The 24,917-nt window shown below is 40.1% G+C and overlaps 1 protein-coding gene across 1 annotated transcript; it reads right to left on the bottom strand.

Annotated features, from left to right (window-relative positions):
• Positions 1-1,086: 1,086 nt before the first annotated feature.
• On the bottom strand, positions 1,087-18,202 carry LOC129445391 (NACHT, LRR and PYD domains-containing protein 12). Its single transcript, XM_073860055.1, has 10 exons — positions 17,676-18,202; positions 15,785-17,576; positions 13,451-13,624; positions 7,024-7,197; positions 6,742-6,915; positions 6,441-6,614; positions 6,161-6,331; positions 5,899-6,075; positions 3,652-3,698; positions 1,087-1,667 (listed from the first exon to the last, which is right to left on the bottom strand). The coding sequence occupies exons 1-10, from the start codon at positions 17,932-17,934 to the stop codon at positions 1,087-1,089; spliced, it is 3,723 nt and encodes a 1,240-aa protein (XP_073716156.1). The 5' UTR covers positions 17,935-18,202.
• Between the last annotated feature and the right edge of the window lie 6,715 nt (positions 18,203-24,917).

The raw sequence follows: 24,917 nt of genomic DNA, 5'->3' as shown, positions 1-24,917 counted from the left end.
TTATAAAAGTCACATTTAATTTAATCTTGCATTTTATTTTAATGAAGTTTTAATAAAAAATGTTGTACTTCATGTTATGCAAAAGTATATATTTTGTTATCCATTTCTAGCTCAGTAAATCCTTGTTTTTTAAAGAAATAAAAATGTGCTCATGTCATTTCAAATAATTATGTTGAATTCATATATTAAAACACACAACAGAACAAAGCATGTAAAAACATTTGAGAAATCTCCTCGTTAAATAATTTAATTTCAACTTTAAAGAAATATTAACACTTACTTCTATAAAGATGGACCAAAGAACTTAAAAAAGCTTTTATTTAAACTGTTTACAAGTTAAATACAATATAGTTAACAATGTCCGGGTATATCAGTGGAGGTAGTGTTTCAGAGTCTGTAATCCTATTATGAAACGTTTGACCTCTGTAATTGCAAACAAAGGCCACTGTACCAAATATTAACATTGACTTTCTCTTTCTTGATTTACTTATTTGCAACTGTATCATACAAATAAATAGTTGAACATACATTGTGATTTCTGGATAATTTTTTTAGATTATGTCTCTTATAGACATGCACCTACGATGACAATTTCAGACCCCTCCATGATTTCTAAGTGGGAGAACTTGCAAAATAGCAGGTTGTAGCAGGCAAAATAGCCTCACTGTTTATAGTAGGTTGATTTGACCTGCATAAGTTGTTTTAACACATTTTCTACAGTGTGTCATTTTAAACTAGACATGCATTTCCATCTTACATTGAATTGGCCCTAAAAAGAAAAAATATATAATAGCACAAGTTTACATAAAGAATTTGCACGTCAGCACCATACACTTCACAAAAGTGAAATATTGACATCTTAAGACTATAGCGGGACCATTTTAACTAAAGTTATATTAAAGGGGACATATTATGAGTTTTTTTAAGATGTAAACTAAATCTTTGGTGTCCCTAGAGTGCGTAATTTAAGTTCTAGCTCAAAATACCAGATAATTAAAGGGGACATATTATGAGATTTTTTTTAAGATGTAAACTAAGTCTAAAATAGGTCTTAGCAAAAGTGGTCTGAGCACATCTTTGTCTGTTTTAAACGATTGACAGACTGTTGGTGTCTAAGATTGTTAAATAAGATTGCTGTGACAAAGACACTGAGGAGTTAAAATCAAACACTATAAATCCAGCATATAGAGGTTGTGTGAATGTTGCATTGAATGTGTGTAAGTGTGTGAGTTTTTGTTTATCAGAGACGCTGTAGAAGGACAGAGTGCCGGCCGACCAGTCCAGATAAACTCCTACTCTCTTAGATGGAGGTGAAGGTGCAGATATTGAGGTAGAATTATTATTTGGGTGGGCAGTAAAGCCCTCCGCAGAGAACTCCAGACACCATGAATTTGCATTGACTTTAAACATACTGGTAAGACATGTTCTTTTCCTGACGATACTTTTATACATCACTGATATAACAGTGCTTGGGCCGCTCCATTCTGCCTCCCAGTAACAGCGTCCAGTCAGACTCTCTTTACACAGAACCTGAAAGCATTTATCAAATCTGTCTGGATGATCAGGATACGGCTGAGGATCTTTCACAGATGTCACCTTTCTGTTGTTTTCAGACAGTTTGAGGTGAGGGTTTGCTGTGTTTGGATCCAGTGTGAGATCACAGGCATCTGAACACAAGAAAAGGAATTTATAACAACAACACTAAATTAATATTGTGGCCTTTTTACACCGTAAAACACTGTAAAAATGTGTTTCACTGTTTTTTTATTTGTAAATAAAGTTAGCATTATCTAGTATGTTTTACAAAAAAAATACTTTTTTGTCTTTCTATTTCAAAATGTCCTGTTAATTTAAATTACTTTTTATTATTTGTGCTCAAAAACATTCGGAAATTTAAATGGAATTGCTCAAGTAATATTAACTTTGTGTTTTGTAATTAAAATAAATTGTTGGAAAAAATGACAAACACAATTAAACTCAAATAATAGGTGCGCATGCCCAGGTAACAGAGAAAAGATCTAAGAACGTTCCTTGAAAGTTTTCAATGCTCCCAAAAACGCTCTGCAACATAAAAAGTTTATATAACAATAAAATAAAGTTTTTGGGTTGTCTGAACATTTGAGGAATTTAACATTCTACCATTTTAAAAAGTTATGACAATGTCATGTTTTAATGTTCACACAATGTTTAAAACAACAACTGTTTTCTATATGTACTTTTTTGCTTATTATGTAAATAATAGAGAAACATTGTATTTTATGATTTTAACTCTTATTAAACATTATTTCTAAATGTTCTGTAAAAATGATTGCTGTAGAAAACACATTTCACTTGTTGTGTTTGGATGTTGATGTTTTGTTTCATTTAAATTTTCTTTAAGTTGGACTTTTGACCCTTGACAATTTATTTGCTGGTTTTTCTCTGATTCCATAAGGATGTTGAGATACCGAGATACCGAAGTTTCAGGTTGATATTTCGAAGCCTCGAAATTTTATGTTTAGCCTTTTATGTTTAGCCTTTACTTGGCAATTAATTTAAATTTTATATCTTTTTCTAAGTGAAAATTGTTTCCTAGCCTTTTTCAAGTAAATCCTACTCCATATTTCTTTCAGTGTTGTGGCATCAACCTACAGTGTTAAATGCAGTCTTTAGGCTATCATTGAAAAAACGAAGGCTGCTTGTTTAGCAGCATCCCCCGGTCCTCGGTCAAGGCAGCGCCACCGACATTTCAGATGTCCAATTGCCTGCTCCACAACTGGCCGAGTGTGAGAATGGGCATCATTGTGTCTGCGCTCTCGGTCAGTTTGTGGGTTGGTGATGGGGGTTAACAGCCACATCAGTTAAATAATTACACAGTTTACTTAGGCTTAGATTTCGATGTTTTGTTTCATTTAAAGTCACCATTATGCTGATCAGTGTTTCTTTTAGTTGTTTTAAACATTGTATGAACATTAAAACATAACATCGTCACAAGGTCTGAAAATGGTAGAATGTAACACTGCCCTTATGTTCAGAAAACTAAGAAACGTTCTTAAAACATTAAAAACTGGACACTTTTTATGTTGGCAAAATGTTTTTGGGAACATTGGAAACTTTCAAGGAACGTTCTTAGAACTTTTTTCTGTTAGCTGGGATTGCCAGGTTCAAAGATAACTGGCTTATTCCTGAACGGTCTGCCGGTTCCCTTTAGAAAGAACCAATTGACAGGATGTAGTAAGAACCTGTAATGGACCGCGTAATGTGTTTCTCTCTTCCAAAACACAATCAAATATTTAAAGCAACACTAAAGACGTTTTGCTCTTTGCTCCCCCTATAGGTTAGAAGCGTAATTGTCTATTACCACTGTCGTAAATACTGCAGCATAGCTGGTTGGATTGTAGGTTTGTCGTAAAGCAAGTTTTTATAGTTTTCACTCAAACTACAGGACCGCGACCCGTCGGTTGGAAACTTCTTTAGTGCGGTTTTGGCCGATAGAGGGCTGCAAAGCCAATGTGAAAGTGCCGTTCACCCTGTTTCGAGTGGATGAACGACTGAAACTTTTTCGGAAACATTATTTTAAGGTAAAAAAAACTCTTTGTGTTGCTTTAAAAACAATCTCATCACCAGGTGTAAACATGAGATGTGTGCATGTGTATGTGTGAGTAGACGTACACTTGTGTAGTCCTGATGTAATTCTGAACTCTCCCCCATGATCCAAACTATATACACACACAAAACACATACACATTCTGCTTCTTTGATACACAATTAATACAATGTGTGAATAAATAAAGTGTAAAGTGCACACATTATACTCATATTATACTTAAAGGGTAGCCTGGCTAACACCAGACCAGTCTTATAGAGAATGAGGCGTGGTCTGGGAACCACATGTTAATTTTCTCGTATTTGAGGCATGGTTTACGAATGCCCAGACCCGCTTATTGGACGCTAGGAATGTCTATCAAATGCATCTGTATGTAGCTAATAGCCAATTGGTGTGTCGCATAGACGTCACATAGTCTTGCTGCCACCTCCCCGTTCTGTGATTGGTTCCCTATGCCGTTTATTGGGTGCTACGAATGTCTATCAAATGCATCTGTACGTAGCTGTGTAAAAAACACCATATTTTTTACACAATTTACTTATCTGTGCTGTGATTTGACAGCAGCTTAGCTTAGCTTGAGGGGTTGGAGCTTAGCTGGCGACTGACGTATTCCTGTGGCGGGGTTTAGTCAAAAATATTATACGAGGCCTATTGTTTCTATACTAGGTTATGATGACACCGGGTTAAACTTTCATTTTCCCAGTTAACTTTTTGATTTCATTTTCTCAGTTAACTTTCATTTCATAATTTAAAGAGCCCAGGTGTGATCCTGCGACTATGCCACAATTGTTCTTGCCACGACTATTATGAGAAACAAGGCTGAAACAACCGATAAACAAGAGTACGTCATTTTAGATTAGAGAAGTTGTCCAGCTGTACTTCGCTACATTAACAATAAGTTGCACACTAACTAAAGTTTGAAAAATGGGATCAGGAAAAACGGGGCCTTTAAGTTCAACTATTAGCATTATAAACACTATATTAATATATTAAATTTAGGACATTAATAAAACATTGGGATTGTTGCACAGTAAATATATAACAGGAATAAAATAGCTAAGTATTATAAACCGTTATAATATATAATGTAAACTGTTTTTTGCAGTATTATCTTATATTAACTCTTTCCTTGCCAGCCTTTTTTTTTAAAGTTGCCAGCAAGCACCAGCATTTTTATGATTTTCACAAAGGTTTAATGCCTTTCAGAAATTTCTGTCTTTAAATATATAAACATACAATAAATCAAATAAAATAACATACCCTCTGCTTAAATAAAAGTTTCATCCTATCTTCATTTGGTTCATAAGTTGGTAAGAGCGCCACCTAGTGGATAATTGTGGATATGCATTTTCAGCATATTCTTCTTTCTTTAAAGGGCCCGTGGCTTGAAAATGTTAGCATTGCCACTTTGTAGGTTTGAGCAAAAAATAGGACATTGAAATTTGGCCCTCTTTATGATAAGGAGCTCTTGTTATAATAATACTGCCCCCTTAATCTGCAGTATCCAACCCCAGCACAGCCATTTAGTGCAGAGAGAAAGAGAGAGAAAAAACATTATTGACAACACAATTGAGTTTGAATTGCATCAAACCATGATCAGTGTTTGCACTTCATCCGCTAATTTGCATTTTAAATGACACACCCAAAAACAACACATTTTTGCTCACACCTACAAAGTGGCAATGCTAACATGGACCCTTTAAAATTCAAGAAACATTCTAAAAACATAAAAATAACTTGGGTCTCATTTATAAAACTGTGCATGGGATTCTTACTAAAAGTCTACGTAGTCACAAAAGCCAAAAATGGCATACGCCAAAAATATTAGGACTTATAAAACAAGCAATGCCCCTTTCTAAATCACAGATCACCAGCAAGAGTGCATACATGAATCATCCTCAGATCCTACCCTGCAAGCCCATTCTCTCATCAAGATTGTTTTTTTTTATAAATCACAACATTTAGGTGGGAACTGGCGTATGCACATTTCCAGCCACTTTTTGTGTGTATGCACACTTTATATATGAGACCCCTGGAAACTTTTCATGTTGGCAAAATGTTTTTGGGAACGTTGGAAACATTAAATGAACATTATTAGAACCTTTCTATTTTGGCTAGGCTGGAAGGAGCCTGATGAGTGGAATCAGGTGTTTCATATAAGGAGACATCTAAAACATTCTGGGAGGGGGGCCCTGAGGACTGGATTTGGGAACCACTGCTCTAGCCAAACGGATCGTACTTTGGAGGTCAAACATACTCAGATACGGTATGGTTTGCATAGTTTTAGAACACCATTGGTGTTAAGTTTATACTTAAGTTTGTTGAGTGTGCATTTCGGATCATTGAGTCTCTGAGAGAGCATCTGCCGTCCTGAGTGTTGTGGGTGATTGTAGCTCAGATCCAGCTCTCTCAGGTGTGATGATGGGTTTGAACTCAGAGCTGAAGCCAAATAACAACAACCTTCATCTGTCACCATACAACCTGATAATCTCAGAGAGAAACATCAACATATCTTCATATTCTTTAGTTTCTTTCCTGTTATAACTCAGTAAATAAGTATGTAGTGATAAATACCTTAGTATCTCGAGTTTACAGTTGTGACTCTTGAGAGCATCAGAGATCAGCTTCACTCCTGAATCCTGCAGGTCATTGTTACTCAAATCCAGTTCTTTTAGAGAGTTTAATGATTGTAGAGATGAAGACAAACTTTCACAACACTCAACAGTCAGATTACAGGTGGACAATCTAAAAGTAACCAAACCAATTATGTACAAGTAGTGTTTAAAAACACAAATTCAATTTTTTATATCATTTATTGTTTTATCACCTGAATATTTTGACCAAAATTACTGACCTCAGTATCTCTAGTTTGCAGTCTTGACTCTTGAGAGCATCAAAGATAAGAATCACTCCTGAATCCTGCAGGTCATTGTTACTCAAGTCCAAATCTCTCAGGAGACATGATGATGATTTTAGACATAAAGATAAACTTGCACAACACTCAACAGTAAGGTTACAGATGGACAATCTAAACATAACCACACAAAATTATCTAGTTAAAAAGAAACACAAATTCCAGTCGTCCCAACAAACAGCTAAGACAGTTAGACTATCATTTATTGTTTTAGTACCTGACTATTTACACAGAAACTGACCTCAGTGTGTGTAGTTTACAGTTGTGACTTTTGAGAGCATCAGAAATTAGCTTAACTCCTGAATCCTGCAGGTCATTGTTACTCACATCCAGATCTCTCAGGAGACACCATGATGATTGTAGACAAGATGACAAACTTTTACAACACTCACCAGTCAGATTACAACTAAACAATCTAAAAGTAATCGAACAAATTATGTACAAGTAGTGTTTAAAAACACAAATTCCATTTTTTTCTAATTTATTGTTTTGTCACCTGAATATTTTGACCAAAATTACTGACCTCAGTATCTCAAGTTTACAGTCTGGACTCTTGAGAGCATCAGAGATAAGCATCACTCCTGAATCCTGCAGGTCATTGTTACTTATGTCCAAATCTCTCAGGAGACATGATGATGTTTTTAGACACAAAGATACATTTGCACAACACTCAACAGTAAGGTTACAGATGGACAATCTGAACATAACCACACAAAATGATCTAGTTAAAAAGACACACAAATTCAAGTCGTCCCAACAAACATCTAAGGCAGCCAGACTATCATTTATTGTTTTAGTACCTGACTATTGTTACGGCCGGCTCAAAGCCGTGACAAATGTAAAGGAGGACATAGTCAGGTTGGTACGTTGCAACAAAAAATATTTATTAATGTAAATATAAAACATAAAATAAGGAATAAACAAACCCAATATTGACCCTGTCAAACACACAGATGGTTTAAGTGTCAGACAGAACCAAATAACCCAATTATAACATCAAAATAAGTTTAGCTAAACCAAAACCAAACAAGCAGGAGAACAGCCCCACAACAAACAGCATTGAGACTTTATAGAGAAGGAACAGGTGTAAGCAATTCTGTTGACGTGCCCTCAAGCCACGCCCACTGACCGGTCTTAGTGGAAGTAACGAGGGACTCGTCACACACCCCCCCTAAAAAAAAGCAGATTAAACAAATCATAACTCCACAAAACATCAATAGTGTAAAAAAAAAATAGCATTCAAACCAGATGGCCAAAATCCAGCAGTCTTAACTCTCCAACTCTTTCCTGCAACCTGGCGCCTAGGAAGTAATTTAAGAAAAGAATAGAGAAAGACAAGAAAAATAGGATGAATCCTATAACATTACACCATATGTATGCGCGATAAAGCATCAGCAGTTATGTTATCTGTGCCTTTTATATGGCGAATATCCAACAGGTATCCCTGCAAAAACAAACACCACCTCATTAACCTTTGGTTAGGGTTCTGTAATGAATGAAGAAAAACTAATGGATTATGATCAGTAAAAACCACCAATGGTCCTACAGATGAACCCACATAAACTTCAAAGTGTTGCAAAGCCCAAATGAGAGCCAGTGCTTCCTTCTCAATTACAGAATAATTAAGTTGGTAAGCATTAAACTTTCTAGAAAAGAATCCAACTGGGTGATTGATGCCATCCTCAGAAATCTGTAACAAAACAGCACCAGCACCCACATTACTGGCATCCACTTGCAACTGAAACGGTTGATCAAAATTCGGAGCGTTTAACACAGGACCCTCTGTAAGGAGCATTTTAACCGTCTCAAATGCTTGCTGACAATTTGAAGTCCAGCAAAAGTTTATTCCTCCCCGCAATAAGTTTGTCAGGGGGGCCACCACTGTAGAAAAGTTTCTACAAAAACAACGATAAAACCCTACCATTCCAAGAAACCGCATGAGTTCTTTCTTGGTAGTGGGTGTAGGGTAGTTATCGATGACATCTACTTTTGCACGGACAGGACGCACTTGACCCTGCCCTACCACTTTTCCCAAATAAATTACTGTGGCCTTGGCAAATTCACATTTCTCCAAATTAACAGTTAGATTTGCTTTCACCAATCGATCAAATAGTGCTCTAATCTGAATAATGTGCTCTTCCCAGGTTTTACTAAACACGACGACATCATCCAAATACACAGCGCATCCTTTTAAACCAGAAATGACTCGATTCATTAGACGCTGGAAGGTAGCGGGGGCGTTTCGTAATCCAAAACTCATGACTTTATACGAATATAAACCAGATGGCACAATGAAAGCTGAAATTTCTCGAGCTCTTTCAGTTAAAGGCACTTGCCAGTAGCCTTTAAGCAGATCAAACTTACTAACAAACTCAGCGTTTCCTACCTGATCAATACAGTCTTCAATTCGAGGTAGTGGAAATGAATCAGGTTTTGTGATAGCATTTACCTTCCGGTAATCTGTGCAGAATCTGAACGATCCATCCGACTTATTTACCAACAATGATGGGGACGCCCAACTAGAAAAAGACGGTTCAGCGATATCATTTTCCAGCATGTAGTCAATTTCATTCTCCAAGTATTTTTTCTTATTCACAGATACTCGATAATAACGCTGCCGAATTGGAGCGGACTCTCCTACATCAATGTCGTGTTCAATCAGACTTGTTCGAGACGGAGTATCAGGAAATAATGTAACGTATTCCGAAATTACATTAATCAAATCTGTGCGTTGCCTTTCAGTTAAATGACTAAATCGTTCATGTAAAGCGTTTAACGCTTCAGAATTGTGTAGCCGACCCTGAAGGATGGAATCTCCCGGATCAATCTCATCTTGATTTTCATTTGTTAAAACCGATGTGGTGAGCAATTCAGTATCACCACTTCCGGCAGGATGAGTATCACCATTTCTGGTAGGATGACCTGAAAGCAACACAGGTTTAATAAAAGAATCAGGTACATCAACTTTGTCTTCATTTTTAGTGTCAAGACAATCCTCAGAACCATAAAAAGGCTTTAACAAATTTACATGACACATTCTAGTTTTCTTCAACCGATCTGGCGTCTCAATTAAATAATTAAGATCAGAGATTTTTTTAGCAACAGTGTATGGACCTGCAAATTTTGCTTGGAAAGGCGATCCAACAATAGGCAGTAAGGCAAGAACCTGTTTGAAACGAGCGCAACTCTGTACGACGGTCAAATAGTCGCTTCATCCGACCTTGAGCTTTTCTCAAAGATGCTTATGCCAATTAACACGCTTCAAAGATTCATCTGCGAAAATCCCTCGCATACAACAAAATGTTTTTAGGTGGATCAAACTTTTTCCAGTCTGCAGACAAAACAGACAATGGACCGCGCACGTCATGTCCAAATACAAGATCGTTTGAACTAAATCCCGTACTTTCCTGAGCAGCTTCACGAGCAGACATCATTAGCCAAGGTAACCCAGATTCCCAATCCTTGTCCATTTGAACACAATATGATCTCAGTAAAGATTTTAAGGTCTGGTGAAATCTTTCCAGTGCTCCTTGGCTTTGGGCATGATAAGCACTGGAAAGATTGTGTTGAATATTAAGCTGTTGCAAAACTTGACTGAACAATTTTGAAGTGAAATTACTCCCCTGATCAGACTGGATTATCCTTGGTATCCCAAATATGGAAATGAACTGAGTCAGTGCCTTTAAAACTAACTTTGCAGTCAGAGAACGTAACGGATACACGGACGGATATCTAGTAGCTTGACACATGACAGTAAGTAAATATTCATTTCCAGCTTTCGATCGTGGCAATGGCCCCACGCAGTCCACAATAAGATGTTCAAATGGTTGGCCAATTGCAGGAATCGGATACAACGGGGCAGGTTTTAAAGTCTGATTCGGTTTACCTGTCAGTTGACACGTTTGACAAGACTTAATATACTTTGATACATCACGTTTCAACTTTGGCCAAAAGAAACGTTTTAACAGTAACTTGTATGTCTTTCTTATGCCCAAATGCCCTGAAGTATCATGGGCCGTTCGTAAGACAACCTGACGGAGAGACTGAGGTACAACAATTTGTTGCATAGGATCGCCAAGTACAAATTCTCCATGTGGTACCCATTTTCGTACCAGCACATCTTCCTCTAGATAATATCCAGAAGGGAGATTAGCGATTATATCACTTGGGACAACGCGGTCAAATAACTCACTGAGAGTCACGTCAGCTTTTTGTTCTTTAATTAAATCTTCACGTGACACCGAAAGGAGAGAAGGAATTTCTAGCGTTTCAGTCACCGACCTTTTAGTTTCTGACTTATCTTCAGGTTGTGTTTTACTCATAGACCTTGTAATCACGCACGACGGAGACACATCCGAGAAACAAGTAAAGTTTTCATCACTTGACTCAGTTGAGGCAGATGGCATAACCACCAAATTTGGTGAAACATTTTGCCAAACTCGATCACCTGCCAAATCATTCCCCAAGATTACCTGCACTCCTTCCACAGGCAAACAGGAACGCACTGCAACCTCCACCTCTCCCTGGATCAAATCAGAACACAAGACAATTTTGTGCAAGGGAACAGACATCACATTTAATCCAATACCCCTAATCAACACATTGTTTCCAGTGTATGAATCATCTGAAAAGGATAAAACAGATTCTAAGACAAACGTTTCTGCTGATCCAGTATCACGGAGAATTTTGACTGGTACAGCCTTGGTAGAGTTAAGCAATCTCACACAACCATCTGTAACAAATGGAGAAAAGGTTGAAACACCAGATGAGCAATTCCTTTGCATATTAACTTCCGAAGAAGTCACAGCCAGAGCAACAGGTTTCACTGAAGACTTAAATTTCAATTTAGCAGCATCTTTTGCTTTTAAGGATGGACATTCATTCTTCCAGTGACCAAACGCACGGCAATAATTGCACCGATTTTCCCTGTCTTTCTCTCCACCGGCGAAATTACGCGGCCTATCAGATGATGTACGCACAATTTTAGAAGGCCTGCTAAGATCATAAGACTGTTTCTGAACATTTTCTCCCACATTTTTGTAACAAAAAGAGGTTTTATGAATCAGAAAAAAATCATCAGCCATAACAGCTGCCTCATATGCAGTGTCGGGTTTTCTCTCACCAATGTACGTTGCTACACGTTGTGAAACAGAGTTTTTAAACTGTTCAAGCAACATCAACTCCTTCATATCATCTACTGTCTTCACGTCAGAGGCTGCACACCAACGATTAAAATGAACCGAAATATCATGTACAAACTCAACATGAGTTTGACTTTCAATTTTCTTCCAGGACCTAAATTTTTGTCTATAGGCCTCTGGAACCAATTCGTATGCTCTCAACACTGCATCTTTAACAGTCGAATAATCCTTAGCATCTTCTACACTAAGAGACGCATATGCTTCTTGAGCTTTACCTGTAAAAACAGACTGCAACATAAGCGTTCGTTCTTCACCAGGCCAACTTCTCGCATCTGCCACGCGCTCAAACAATAGAAAGAAGCGTTCAACATCTTTCTCATCAAACTTGGGAATCAATCTCATATTAGTCACTACATCAAACTTACTCAAAGTCAAATCACGATCTACACCTCCCATTGCAACAAGTTTTCCTTCTCTTATCAGATCTAAACGACAACGTTCAAGATCAATTTGCTGTTGTTGTAACTGAAGTTTAGACATTTCCACACGATTTTGCGCTTCTAACATTTTCGCTTTCATGTCATTTTGAATTAACAAGAGTTGTTTTTGTTGCTCAAATGTTAAAGATGACATTGCAGATGCATCAGTGAAATCTGAAGCACCTTCTAGGGACTGAGGGTCTAAAATTCCACGTTCAATTAACTCAGTTTTTATCAAGAGTTTGATGTTATCTTTTAAACGTTTATCTTGACTTAGCAAATTAATTTCAAAGTGACCCGCAAGTTCTACCAATTGATCCTTAGTCAAATTATTTAACAAAGTTTCAGATGGAGCACTAATAAACTCTTCAATTTTTGAGGTCATGATAAACACAACTAAATTGGCTACTTAATTTTCAAAACATTTTTTGAGGAGTAGATTTTGGACAAGCAATTCCCTCTAACTGAAATTCAAAACTACCTAAACTCAACCCTAATCTTCATACAGTTACTTGCAGTGGGTTCTTATACACCATAAACCAGTGTTTGCAATAGCAACCGATTAACAAGTCACTATCACAAAACACGGACGTGTTCCCGAGACAACTGCTCTGACTGCTTTCACCGTACAAAAAAAACAAACTAAAATAAAAAAGATCGGAGTATCCCGTTAAGGACACCCCGCTAAGCCTAACAAGGGAAAAGCAAATCCAATAATAAACTTCACCTCTAAATGTAAACAAAGAGTAGCCAACACTTACCGAAGCTGAACTCCCGCAAAGCAACCAAAAAAAACAAACCAACCACTATATCCTCCAAAATGTGTAATACGAAATATTAAACACTATCGAAGAAACGAACAAAAATATTAATTTAACGAATCAATCATCAAATCAATAATATGAATAATATTTTACCAAACAAATCACTAAATTTGAGGACGAGCCCCCACATTTGTTACGGCCGGCTCAAAGCCGTGACAAATGTAAAGGAGGACATAGTCAGGTTGGTACGTTGCAACAAAAAATATTTATTAATGTAAATATAAAACATAAAATAAGGAATAAACAAACCCAATATTGACCCTGTCAAACACACAGATGGTTTAAGTGTCAGACAGAACCAAATAACCCAATTATAACATCAAAATAAGTTTAGCTAAACCAAAACCAAACAAGCAGGAGAACAGCCCCACAACAAACAGCATTGAGACTTTATAGAGAAGGAACAGGTGTAAGCAATTCTGTTGACGTGCCCTCAAGCCACGCCCACTGACCGGTCTTAGTGGAAGTAACGAGGGACTCGTCACACTATTTACACAAAAACTGACCTCAGTGTGTGTAGTTTACAGTCTGGACTCTTGAGAGCATCAGAGATGAGCTTCACTCCTGAATCCTGCACGTCATTGTTACTCACATCCAGATCTCTCAAAGGTGAGTTTGAGGATTGGAGAGCTGAACACAAACTTTTACAACACTTACCAGTGATATTACAGCTCTGTAGACTGTGCGCAGAAATAAACAATAAGTACACAATAAACATAAAAGCTAAAAAATATAAATTAAAAACCTTCTTTTGTTTATATTCAGAATGTTAACATTAAAGGGGACATTCCACAAGACATTTTTAAGATATTAAAATACATCATTGGTGTCCCCAGAGTACATATGTGAAGTTTTAGCTCAAAATACCATATAGGTATAATTTATTGTGTCATGTTAAAATAGGCACTTTATGGGTCTGAGCAAAAATGCACCGTTTTGTGTGTATCCCTTTAAATCCAAATGAGCTGCTCAGGTGGGCGAGGTCTCAAGAGCATCAAGAGGGAGATTCTCTCACGAAAGAAGTTAGTAACAAAAATCATCTCTGACCCTGCCCCTTCGTCTCCTCGTTAGTTATCTTTGTTATAGTTTGATCATTGTCACCTGTTCCACTCTCAATTTTCTCCCTTATTTAAAGGGCCCATGGCATACAGAGGTTAGCATTGCTACTTTGTAGGTGTGGGCAAAAAATAGTTCATTGAAATTTGGCCCTCTTTATGATGTCATAAGGAGCTCTTGTTATAATAATACTGCCCCCTTAATGTGCACTATCCAACCACAGCACTGCCATTTAGTGCAGAGAAAAGGAGAGAAAAGAAGGACTTGACAGCACAATTGAGTTTCAATCATTGTGATCAGTGTTTGCACTTCATCCAGTCATTTGCATTTTAAAGGACACACCCAAAACCCCTACAAAGTGGCAATGCTTCATGCCATGGGCCCTTTAAAGTCACCATTATGGTGATCAGTGTTTGTTTGACTCTTACCCTTGAATTTTTGCTTGCTGGTTTTTCCCTGGTTGCATTACTTTACAATACAATACAATACAACTTTATTGTCAACCGTGGTTGAAATTTGTCCCTGACCAGCAAAACCTTTGTGTGTATAAAGCATTTTTGTTATAGTAATGTGAAGTTAGTGCAATTCCGTAGTGGTTGGTAAATAACAGTAAAGATCATTGTCTAATTAAATGATTTGTCATTAAGGATTCTTAGAAACTTAGGAAAAAATTATCGCTGTATGTTTGGGACGTAGAAACATCAAGAATCAGATTATGAATCTGATATACATTATTGACAGAAAAGAAACTTTTGATGAGCAAATCAATTAATTAGGTGATGATATTTACCATTATGTATCAACCACCACAGAATTACATTCTTAACTTTACATTACCATAACAAATGTGTTTTATAAACACAAAATTAACACAACCAAGGGAAAAGCTAGCAAGCAAAAAGTCAAGAGTCCAACTAAAACAAACACTAATCACAATAATTGTGACTTAAAATTAATCAAATCATCAACATCTAAACCTAATAAGTGAATTGAATCTTCTACAGCAATATTTTTACTGAACATTCAGAAATAATGTTTTATAACAGTTTTAAAATAAAAAAATGCAGTTTGTCTATCATTTATAACAACCAAACAAGTCAATGTAAAAAACAGTTGTTTAAAAGTTAACAGTTGTTTAAAACATTGTGTGAACATTAAAACAAGATATCGTCATAATGTTTAAAAATGTTAAGACAACCCAGAAACGTTCTTATAATGTCAAGAAAACTGGACACGTTTTATGTTGCAAAACATTTTTTGGAACACTGGGAACTCTCAGGGAACGTTCTTAGAACGTTTCTCTGTTAGCTGAGAGGTTGTATAAGCTGCTGGTCACTACAGGGCACTTTATCCCTTACACATATAATTTTGGAGAAGAGTCTACATTTGATGGATCATAGAGATGCCCGTACAGATATAAAAGTTTTGTTATTATCAGCTCTACAAAAAGCGCCTATGCAAGCATGCATTCTATTCTAATACACTAAAGGAGGTTGTATATTGTATCTTAAAAGAGCACTTAATGCTGCTAGATAGAACAAACTGGCATTTGTACTACTGTCTGATCAAAATAAATGAAAAAACCAAACCTATACCAAACCGTGATCCCTGCACCGTGGTATGTACCGAACTGTGACTCCAGTGTATTGTTACACCACTTCATGTTACAAGATTTGTCAAATTTCAATGATGAGTGCCCTATTTTACCACTTCAGCTCCTGCCCCCCAAAATGTTTGTGCACATCTCTGGTGCTTATATTAATGAATGTTTAGATGACTCTTACAGAGCTCTTCTGGTGTTTTTGATCACTGGCAGAAGTCGAATCAAAGCTTCATCAGATCTTTTGTATTTATGCATCTCAAACATCTCTTGAGTCTCTTCTGACATCAGCAGCACAAACACCAGAGCAGACCACTGAGTGGAAGAGAGATGATGTTCTGCAAGATCTCCTTTATTCAGATACTTCTGTATTTCTGTGATCAGTGAATCATCTTTCAGTTCATTTAAACAGTAGAAGAGATTGATGCTCTTTTCTGCTGATTCTGCTTTCTCAATTTTCATTTTAATATAATTAACAGTGTTTCTCATATTTTCTGTTTTAATCTTCAGTGTGGGCAGAAGTTCTGTCAGGTCATTCTGATTGGACTCCAACGAGAGACCCATGAGGAACCGGAGGAGAAGGTCCAGGTGTCCATTTTCACTCTGAAGAGCATTTTCAATTGCACTCTTATGAAGCTCAAATAGTGGATTTCTGACAAATTTTCTTCCCAGTTTTTTTCTCAGAGAGAGATGGAATGGATTTTTCCTTCTATCTTTGTAATTAATTATCACATAGAGGGCAGCGAGGAATTCTTGAACACTGAGATGTATAAAACTGTAGACGTTTTTACCAGAAACTGGCTTTTCTGTTTGAAAAATCTGAGTGCATAACCCAGAGTTAATAAAACCTTCACTGACATCCAGCCCATATTTTTTAAGATCTTCTTCATAGAAAATCAGGTTTTCTTTTTGAAGCTGTTTAAAGGCCAGTTTACCAAGCTTTAACACAACATGCTCAAAATGCTTAGAATCACAACCTCTGTTTTTTGTTGTCATGTGTTGCATTAGAGAAATTAGGAAGTATATATACATTCCTGTGAGGGTTGTGGGAATTTTGTCATGATCCTCTTGATCCAGCAGAGGCTGAAGAACGCTGAGAGAGATCCAGCAGAAGACAGGAATTTGACACATGATGTACAGACTCCTGGATTTTTTCATGTGTGAGATGATTTTCTCTGCCACATCAGGGTTGCTGTTTTTGGTGAAGTATTTTTCTTTCTGCTCATCGTTAAATCCTCGGACCTCTGTCACCTGGTCAATGTAATCTCGAGGGATCTTATTGGCTGCTGCTGGTCTGGAGGTGATCCAGATGAGAGAAGAAGGAAGCAGATTTTTCTCAATCAGGTTTGTAACTATGACACCCACTTTTGATTGTTCATGAACATCTGTCAATCTCTTATTATCATCAAAGCTCAAAGTGAATCTAAACTCATCCAGGCCATCAAAGATGAACATGACCTTACCATCCTCTTCAGGTAATGATAGCAGTTGTTTAACACAGCTAAAGTGTTTGTGAATCAGTTCCATTAGACTGCAGTCCTCTTCAATCAAATTCAGATGACGGAAGGGAAAAGGGAAAATGAAGTTGATTTCCTGATTTTCCTTTCCTTCAGCCCAGTCAAGGATAAATTTATTGACCGAGACAGTTTTTCCCACACCAGCGATGCCCATCGTCAGCACTTTTCTGTTTCGTCGATCACCCTGGACTTTAAAGATGTCATTGCATTTGATTGGCGAGTCCTCAGCAGCTCTTCGGTTGAGATTTAATTCAATCTGTATCACTTCGTGCTCACTTATTGCTCCACCAGTCTCATTCTCCACTATGAAGAGATCAGTGAAAATATCATTTAGGTATTTCTGATGGCCAGTTTGTGAATTACCGTCCAGTATCCGCACATATACCTGTTTCAAGAACGTCTTCAGTCTGTTGCTGAGCTCAGTGTAATAACCATCAGCAGCTTTACTGTCAACTGTAGCTGGAAGTTAGAGAAAGGTGAACAGAGAGTAAGTTTCTTTATACTACATGTGTTATCATCTATTTGAACTTCAACATGAGATCAAATTCTTTGCTTTACCTTCCTTGTATTTGTTCTCTAGCCGTTCAGCCAGCTGGTTTTGGTTCATCTTCCTCAGGATGTTCAGTGTGATCTTCACTGCTCCGCCTGGTCCATAACGCTCCATCATCTTGTCTACTATATCTAAGACATCTGCATTCTCCAGTTCAGCAGCTGAAATACCATTCTCATTTTTCAGATGCCATTGAAACTCTTTCAGTTCAGTTTTTTCCAGCTCATTGAGTGAGTTCACAAGGTGCTCTGAAACAGACGCCATCATCCTGTACTCAGAGTTTCTCAGAGCTCAGATGAAGTTTGCATAGTGAAATGATTCTGTGATGAGACCAGTGACAGAGACACTGTTTGTGGACAAGTGTAGTTTTACAGTGATTGGACATCAATGCCTCACAGACATTTCTTCTAAACTTGTCTTTTAAAGTCAGTAATTGCTCAGTAACTCACACACCTATAAAATGACACAGAAAGAGAGAAACAAGCTGACTGTGGAAATGCAAAGCAATTTTAAGCAGTTGCGTGAGTTGATTGGAAGTTTCTGTTGACATTGCTCGGTTTCGTTTGCCCCTGTGCATGAAAAACAGATTCAAATTATTTAAATAAATCAGTGACGTTTGTCAGATGTATCTCTGATTTTATGATGAAATGGACATTTTATTTAGTAGTTAAAGATCATAAAATTATTTAGCTTATATTATAAGCCTGAATATACTGAGCAATTCCAGTGTTACCCCAGCTAACAGAAAAGAGTTCTAAGAATTTTCCTTGAAAGTTTCCAATGTTCTCAAAAGCATCATTCCAACATAAAAGGTGTCCATTTGCAATGTTTTAAGAGTGTTTCTTGTTTGTCTGAATGTTAGAGGAATGTTACATTCTACCATTTTGAAATGTTATGACAATGTCATGTTTTAATGTTCACACAAGGTTTAAAACAACAACTGTTTATTATATTGACTTGTTTAATTGTTATGTAAATGATAGAGAAACGTTGCATTTTATTATTTTATGAAACATTATTTCTGAATGTTTGGTAAAAATATTGCTGTAGAAAACACAATTTCCTTATTAGGCTTGGATTTTTTTATTTATTTAAAGTCACCATTATGAAGATCAGTGTTTGTTTTAGTTGGACTCTTGACCCTTGACATTTTGCTTGCTATTTTTTTCCTGGTTGCATTAACTTTGTGTGTTAAAATCACACTTGTTATGATAAAAAGAAGCTGGTGCTTAAGCATGTAACATTTGAAGAAAATAATTACAAAAAAAACTTTAACAGACCTTTCAAATATTGACATGAGATATCAATAAAGTTAAATATTTTGGGAAATACTTTATTTTGTCATGGTAATATTGATCTTCTATGATTACAAAAAATATAAAAGACTGTACTTGCTGTAAGTTCAGTTATACATGTTGTCTCATCCCCTACAATTATTTTGAACTGATGTGTAACACTAAATCTGTTTGAAAAATAACAAAACAATTTATGCTAAAAATTTACCAGCTTACCTTGAATAATGGATATATTTGTCCCCTGCTTCTAGTATCTCTGAAAATCTTTCTGCTTTTGGGAAATTTGTGGGAGTGGTTTCAGTTTCAAAGTATTTAGGAAAAAACACTTTAACCAGCACTGTGAAACATGATATCTGTCTTTCCTGAAAACTGAAACCAGCTTGGGTTTGAAACTCTTTTTAGCTGATCACCTGGAACATCTCTGAAAATATTTGAGAACATTTTTTAAATAGGCACTATTTTTCCTAAATGACCATAGATTATACATCTATACAGTTCTTAAATAACTTTTTCCTTAAAAAAAAATCTGACACAGAAAGAGTAACATTTAAAATATTATTCGCTTGTTAACACTGATGTCAAGCACCGCTTCCGGGTCTAGCAGATCTTAAATGCCACAGAGAAAAAAAGGGAAAAAAACGCTAACATACACCCAAAACAACCAAAACCCCCGATCCTAATTTTTATCTCCATATCATAATCCGAGATGACCAGACATGGCCTCATGGACATGGATTTTTTACTAATTGCCTTTTTGTCGCCATCTCTGTTTGAAACATAAAATTGCAGGTCACTATATGTACTCCTCTTTATGTGTATTATAACAACTGGCACATTAATATTGTAACTTACTTTAACTTATTACAGGAAACGTCTCAGTTACGGATGTAACCCTCGTTCCCTGAAGGAGGGAACGGAGACGTCACGTCGTGACCGACGAATTGGGAACTCGCTTAGAGAGACCAATCTGCTTCGAATACTACTAAAACGCCAATGAACTTGGCATTGAGATATTTGCATAATGCTGGCGCCGCCCCGCCAGGTGCGTATATGAGGAGCACGTGCAAATAGGGAAATCAGCTTCTGTTCGCTGAGAAAGCCGGAAAGGTGACCGGCCGTAACAGCAGGTGGCAGCACCTGTGGCGACGGGACGTGACGTCTCCGTTCCCTCCTTCAGGGAACGAGGGTTACATCCTTAACCGAGACGTTCCCTTTCAGTCGGTCACTACGACGTCACGTCGTGACCGACGAATTGGGAATCCCTACCAAAACGCCACTAGGGGCTGACCTCTTCCAGTGTCTGCAAAAACCCTCCAAATTCCCTCGGGAAATGGAGAAAGATAAGGCAGAAGGCCGGGCACTAGATGTTCCTTTAACCCCACAGTAGTGCCAGCGACTGGGAAGCGCCCTACCAGAACGGGATAGGAACGCTGCGGAAGCCAACGCCCCTCTTAAGGGCTAATGGTGGGCGAAAGTCAACCGTAGTTGAGGTAAAATGACAGCCGTGGCTGTGTAAGCAAAGCAGTGCTCTGCTAAGGGAAACGTGGGCTGGTAGGATTAACCCCACGGAAAATACTCACAAAGGAACCCGTTGGGACACAATGTGGAGCCCAAGCCAAACACGTAGGTTCGTAAGAATACAGCTAGTGAAAGGCTGACAGCCAATGCTCCGCAACAAAGGCTGTCAAGGCAGTGGAGAGAGCAAATCAAACCATTACGCATTTTTGCTCTGTTAGCCTTCCATACTGAAACTCAATTTGGAGCCTCAGTCGGAGGCTGCAAGCCGACTTGCGAGTCTGCTCTCCGTGCCCTCCCTGGTGAGGAAAAAACACGAGAGGATACAGGCTCGATACGAACATTGTAAAATCTAATGAACGTATAGGTGTCGCCCAACCAGCAGCTCTACAGATGTCTGTTAGCGAGGAACCACGAGCTAAAGCCCAAGATGAGGCAACACTCCGTGTGGAGTGCGTTCTCAAATTAAAGGGGCAAGGAATACCCTGAAGATTATAAGCCAGGGCGATAGTACCAACTATCCAATGAGACATCCTCTGCTTAGTGACAGCTTTCCCTTTCTGCTGGCCACCATAACAAACAAGAGCTGGTCTGAGGTCCTGAGGCTTTGCGTGCGGATCACGTAGAATCGCAGTGCGCGTACGGGGCACAACAAAGCCTCGGTTGGGTTTACCTGCTCCAAAGGCAACGCTTGCAAGCTCACCACCTATCTCTAAAGGAAGTGGTGGGAACTTTGGGCACGTAGCCTGGTCTGGGTCTTCAGTGAGACAGCAGGACCAAACTAAAAGCACGAATCGTCAACAGAGAATGCATGTAAATCCCCTACTCTCTTCATGGAGGCCAATGCTAGCAGGGTCAGAGTTTTCATTGATAAAAAACTTCAGACTCGCAGACTGCAAAGGCTAAATATGAGACCAGAAGGCTTCAGTACCATGGACAGGTCTCAGGAGTAAAGAGGGAGGGCGCGAGGGGTTTAGCCTGCGAGCGCCTCTTAAAATGTAATAATTAAATCATGCTGGCCAACTGATCTGCCGTAGATAAGTGAGTGATGAGCAGAAATAGCGGCGATATCAACTTTAATGGTGGAGGGACAGCCTACCATCTAACCTATGTTAAAGATATAAAGCATAATGTTAAAGGGCATTCTCTGGGGACCTCGCGTTGCGAAGAACACCGGGTGACCAAAAGGTTTCATTAAGCGCGTAAGCCCGTCTTGTGGACGGTGCTCGAACCGCGTCGATGGTGTTAGATACCGCTTGCAATAAATCACCTAAACCTTGCGCGCACTCAACGACCGTACATGGATATCCACAGGTCGGGGCGCGAGTGCCAAATGTGCCCCTTCCTAAGAAAGAAAGTCCTTCCTCAGGGGAATCCGCCAGGGAGGGCTGTCGCGAGGAGCATTAACTATGAAAACCAATTCTTGGTCGTCCAGTAGGGACGATTAATAAAAGGCTCTCCTCGTCCTGCCTGACTTTGCACAGTGTCTGCGCAATAAAGCTCACTGGAAGGAATGTGTATTTACGCACCCCCCGCGGCCAGCTGTGTGCCAACGCATCCACGCCGAGGCTGCCCTCGGTTAGTGAATAAAATAGGCGACAGTGGGTATCGTCCGGCGACGCAAACAGATCTATCTACGCACAACCGAGCTTCTTCCAAATTGGCTGGACCGTCTGGGGGTGGAGTCACCATTCGCCAGGGGCGCAGCTCGGGAAGCGCGTACCGCTGTATTGAGCGATCCCGGGATGTAAATGGCACGAAGGGACCTCAGATGCTTTTGACTCCAAAGGAGGAGATGACGAGCGAGATGCGACAGGTGACGAGAGCGCAAAACCGCCTTAACGGTAAATAACGCAACAGTCGTAATGTTATCGGTGTCGACAAATACATCCTTCCCTCGCATCTCCATAGCGGAGCGTACAAGTCCCAGATATACAGCGCACCGCTCGCGGCAGTTGGGGTGCTATGCACACCCCAGAGACTGCAAGCCCGTCATACGTGGCTGAACATCCCGTGCTTAGGGCATCGCATGCTACAGAATGCCAGGAGACCCCTCAGAGGCATATCTTGCTATCAGAAATGCTGGGTCTACTACGGGGAAATTTAAATGACACGCAGGTGTAGTGTTTACACAATGTATGCCGGTGCGCCACGCTCTCCTCGAGACTCGATCGTAAAGCCAACGCTGAAGCGGTCTCATATGACGCAGCTCGAGCAGTGTCACAGCTGCAGCATGCTGTCATATGTCCAGGAGCTTCTGAAATTGTTTCAGAGGGACTGCGTACTTCCCTCGAATTAAACCGAGGCAAGTCAGAACTGACTAGTTGCGCGCTTTTGTAAAACACGCCAATTAGTTGATCGAGTCTAATTCCATACTGAGAAAAAGGATCCTCTGCACGGGGCAAAGTTGCTCTTTCCCAGTCGACCTGATGACTAAAACGAGCGAGATGCCGAAGCATTAACTCTCTGTGTTCGCGCACGTCTGCCAAGAACGGCCTATTATAAGTCGACGTAAATAAAGCAGAATGCGAACAACACTCTCTCTCTGATATTTAAATGCCGTGACTAGCACTTTCATGGAGACACGGAGAGAGAGAGACAGCTCGAATGGTGTACTTAATATTAATATGCCCACCCCACAATGCAGAGCGAAAAAACGGTCTAAGGCGAGGGGAGATGGACACAAAAAGTACACGTCTTACAGGTCTAAGGCTGCAACCGATCTGAATATTGAAATACGAGCCTCGGCGTTATCATCCAAAAAAAGACCACCTTTGTAGAGCCGGTGCGTAAATCAAATCGATCGTAACCCACCGCGTATTTTGGGTACTATGAGATAAAGGCTGGAAAAACCCTATCATCATATCATCATCTCGGTAAGAGGGACCGGCTCGAACATCCTTCGCCAGCAGGACATCGACTTATGCACGCAGTACATGTGCATCGGACACTTTCACTATAGTGAAACGAAAGCCAGAGAATTTTGGGGTTGTGCCGGTAATTGTATTTCGTAACCGAGGCGGATCGTGCGTAAAACTCAACGAACGGGCTGGGAACTGAAGCCAAGCACCCAGGCACCGTACGAGGAGAATTAACGACACTACCAAAGTACCCGCGGTGGGGCAGCGAAGCGAGACAGGTGAGACTGCCGGTGCATCTGCTGTGACAGCATAAGCATCTACAGTATGTGTGTGTGACACTGACCTGAGCCCGCTGAAGGTGACGGTCGTCTGGTCTCCTCTGCGGAGAGCGCAGACTCCGATGAGGGTGCTGGTGGTCCAGTCTCCTGAGTGGAGGGCTCGGACTCCTCAGAACACCCGCTGCCGATAGAGGAGAGGTAGGGTGAGCTGGTGTGTGCCCGCTTACGGCTCTCTCGATCCTCTGGAGACCTGGAGAGGGAAGAGGAATGCACTCTATGTGTGGTTAGTGGGTACCGGCTAAACAGCCGGTGGAACATATGCAAACCAAGAATTTTCCACCCGACCCTCTATCGGGGGAAGGAGCGAATCACCGTCTCCTGAAGAGTGATCCTCTGCCAATCCGGGTCGCCCGCTTACTGGCCACTTAAACTCCCGATTTCACGGGAAGCGGCTAAGCGGGCGGGGCGAGCTGCTGACGACCGGTTCCCCCGCGCTGCCAAGATGGGGTCCGAGGAGGGGAACGGAGGTGGTCGCCGCAGGACGCCGACGGCGAGAGGCAGACTGAGGAGCCGGCGTGGTGGTTTTTACCAAGGGCAGCTCTCCTTCGCCGGGGCATGACCTAAGAGATCGCCTCAGTCTGCGCAGCGGAGCTGTACGACTCCACTGCCTCGCCGAAGAGGCCGGTCTGTGAGACAGGAGCATTCAAGAATTTGTTCTCGCCTGCGTCCGTCAGCCAGACACAGCCAAAGGTGGCGATCTTGAACCACTGTGGTGGACATCGCACGACTGAAGGTCGCGGCCTCCCTCGTAAATCCTTTGAAAACCTGTAGCAACGTTATTGCGTGCAGGGCTGAAGCCGCCTCTCCGCATGCCTGACGGACAGCGCCCGTAACCGGACGACTGTCTACAAACACGGGAGGGAAGGGTTGGGTGGTCCCTCCAGGAACGCAGCTGCATCGCAACCCCCCGCTCCACTGAAGGGGTCCCTGCCCTTAGCGGCTCCATTGGTGAGGGAGGTGAGGGGTGAAAGCTGAAGCTGAACGGCCGGATGGCCGCAAATCACGTCAGCTCTTCATGCCGTCGGGAAGAAAGGCACAGGAGAAGAGGACCCGAGCAGCTCCGAAATACCAATCACGTGGGCGGTACGGTTCGGGCGGAGAGGGGTTAACCTCTCCAACTCTACCGTTTCCGCCGCTCGAGCGGGCACGGCCGCCATCTCCGGAACGACTCCACTTCGGAGGAAAAATTGGACACCCCTCTGATGCTGCAGAAGTGAACGGGACTAGAAGGAGGTCCAATG

Source organism: Misgurnus anguillicaudatus, chromosome 3, assembly GCF_027580225.2.
Source record: "Misgurnus anguillicaudatus chromosome 3, ASM2758022v2, whole genome shotgun sequence".
NCBI lineage: Eukaryota > Metazoa > Chordata > Actinopteri > Cypriniformes > Cobitidae > Misgurnus > Misgurnus anguillicaudatus.
Note: the sequence above shows the minus strand (reverse complement) of the source record. Positions and strands in the feature narration are given on the sequence as shown.

Excerpts from the sequence above, each read along its gene's own strand:
- LOC129445391 (XM_073860055.1), bottom strand. The coding sequence starts at position 17,934 with ATGATGGCGTCTGTTTCAGAGCACCTTGTGAACTCACTCAATGAGCTG. Across the intron at positions 17,577-17,675 it reads AGAGAACAAATACAAGGAAG|CTACAGTTGACAGTAAAGCT; the intron begins GTAAAGCAAAGA and ends TCTAACTTCCAG. Across the intron at positions 13,625-15,784 it reads AAAAACACCAGAAGAGCTCT|TCTACAGAGCTGTAATATCA; the intron begins GTAAGAGTCATC and ends TTCTGCGCACAG.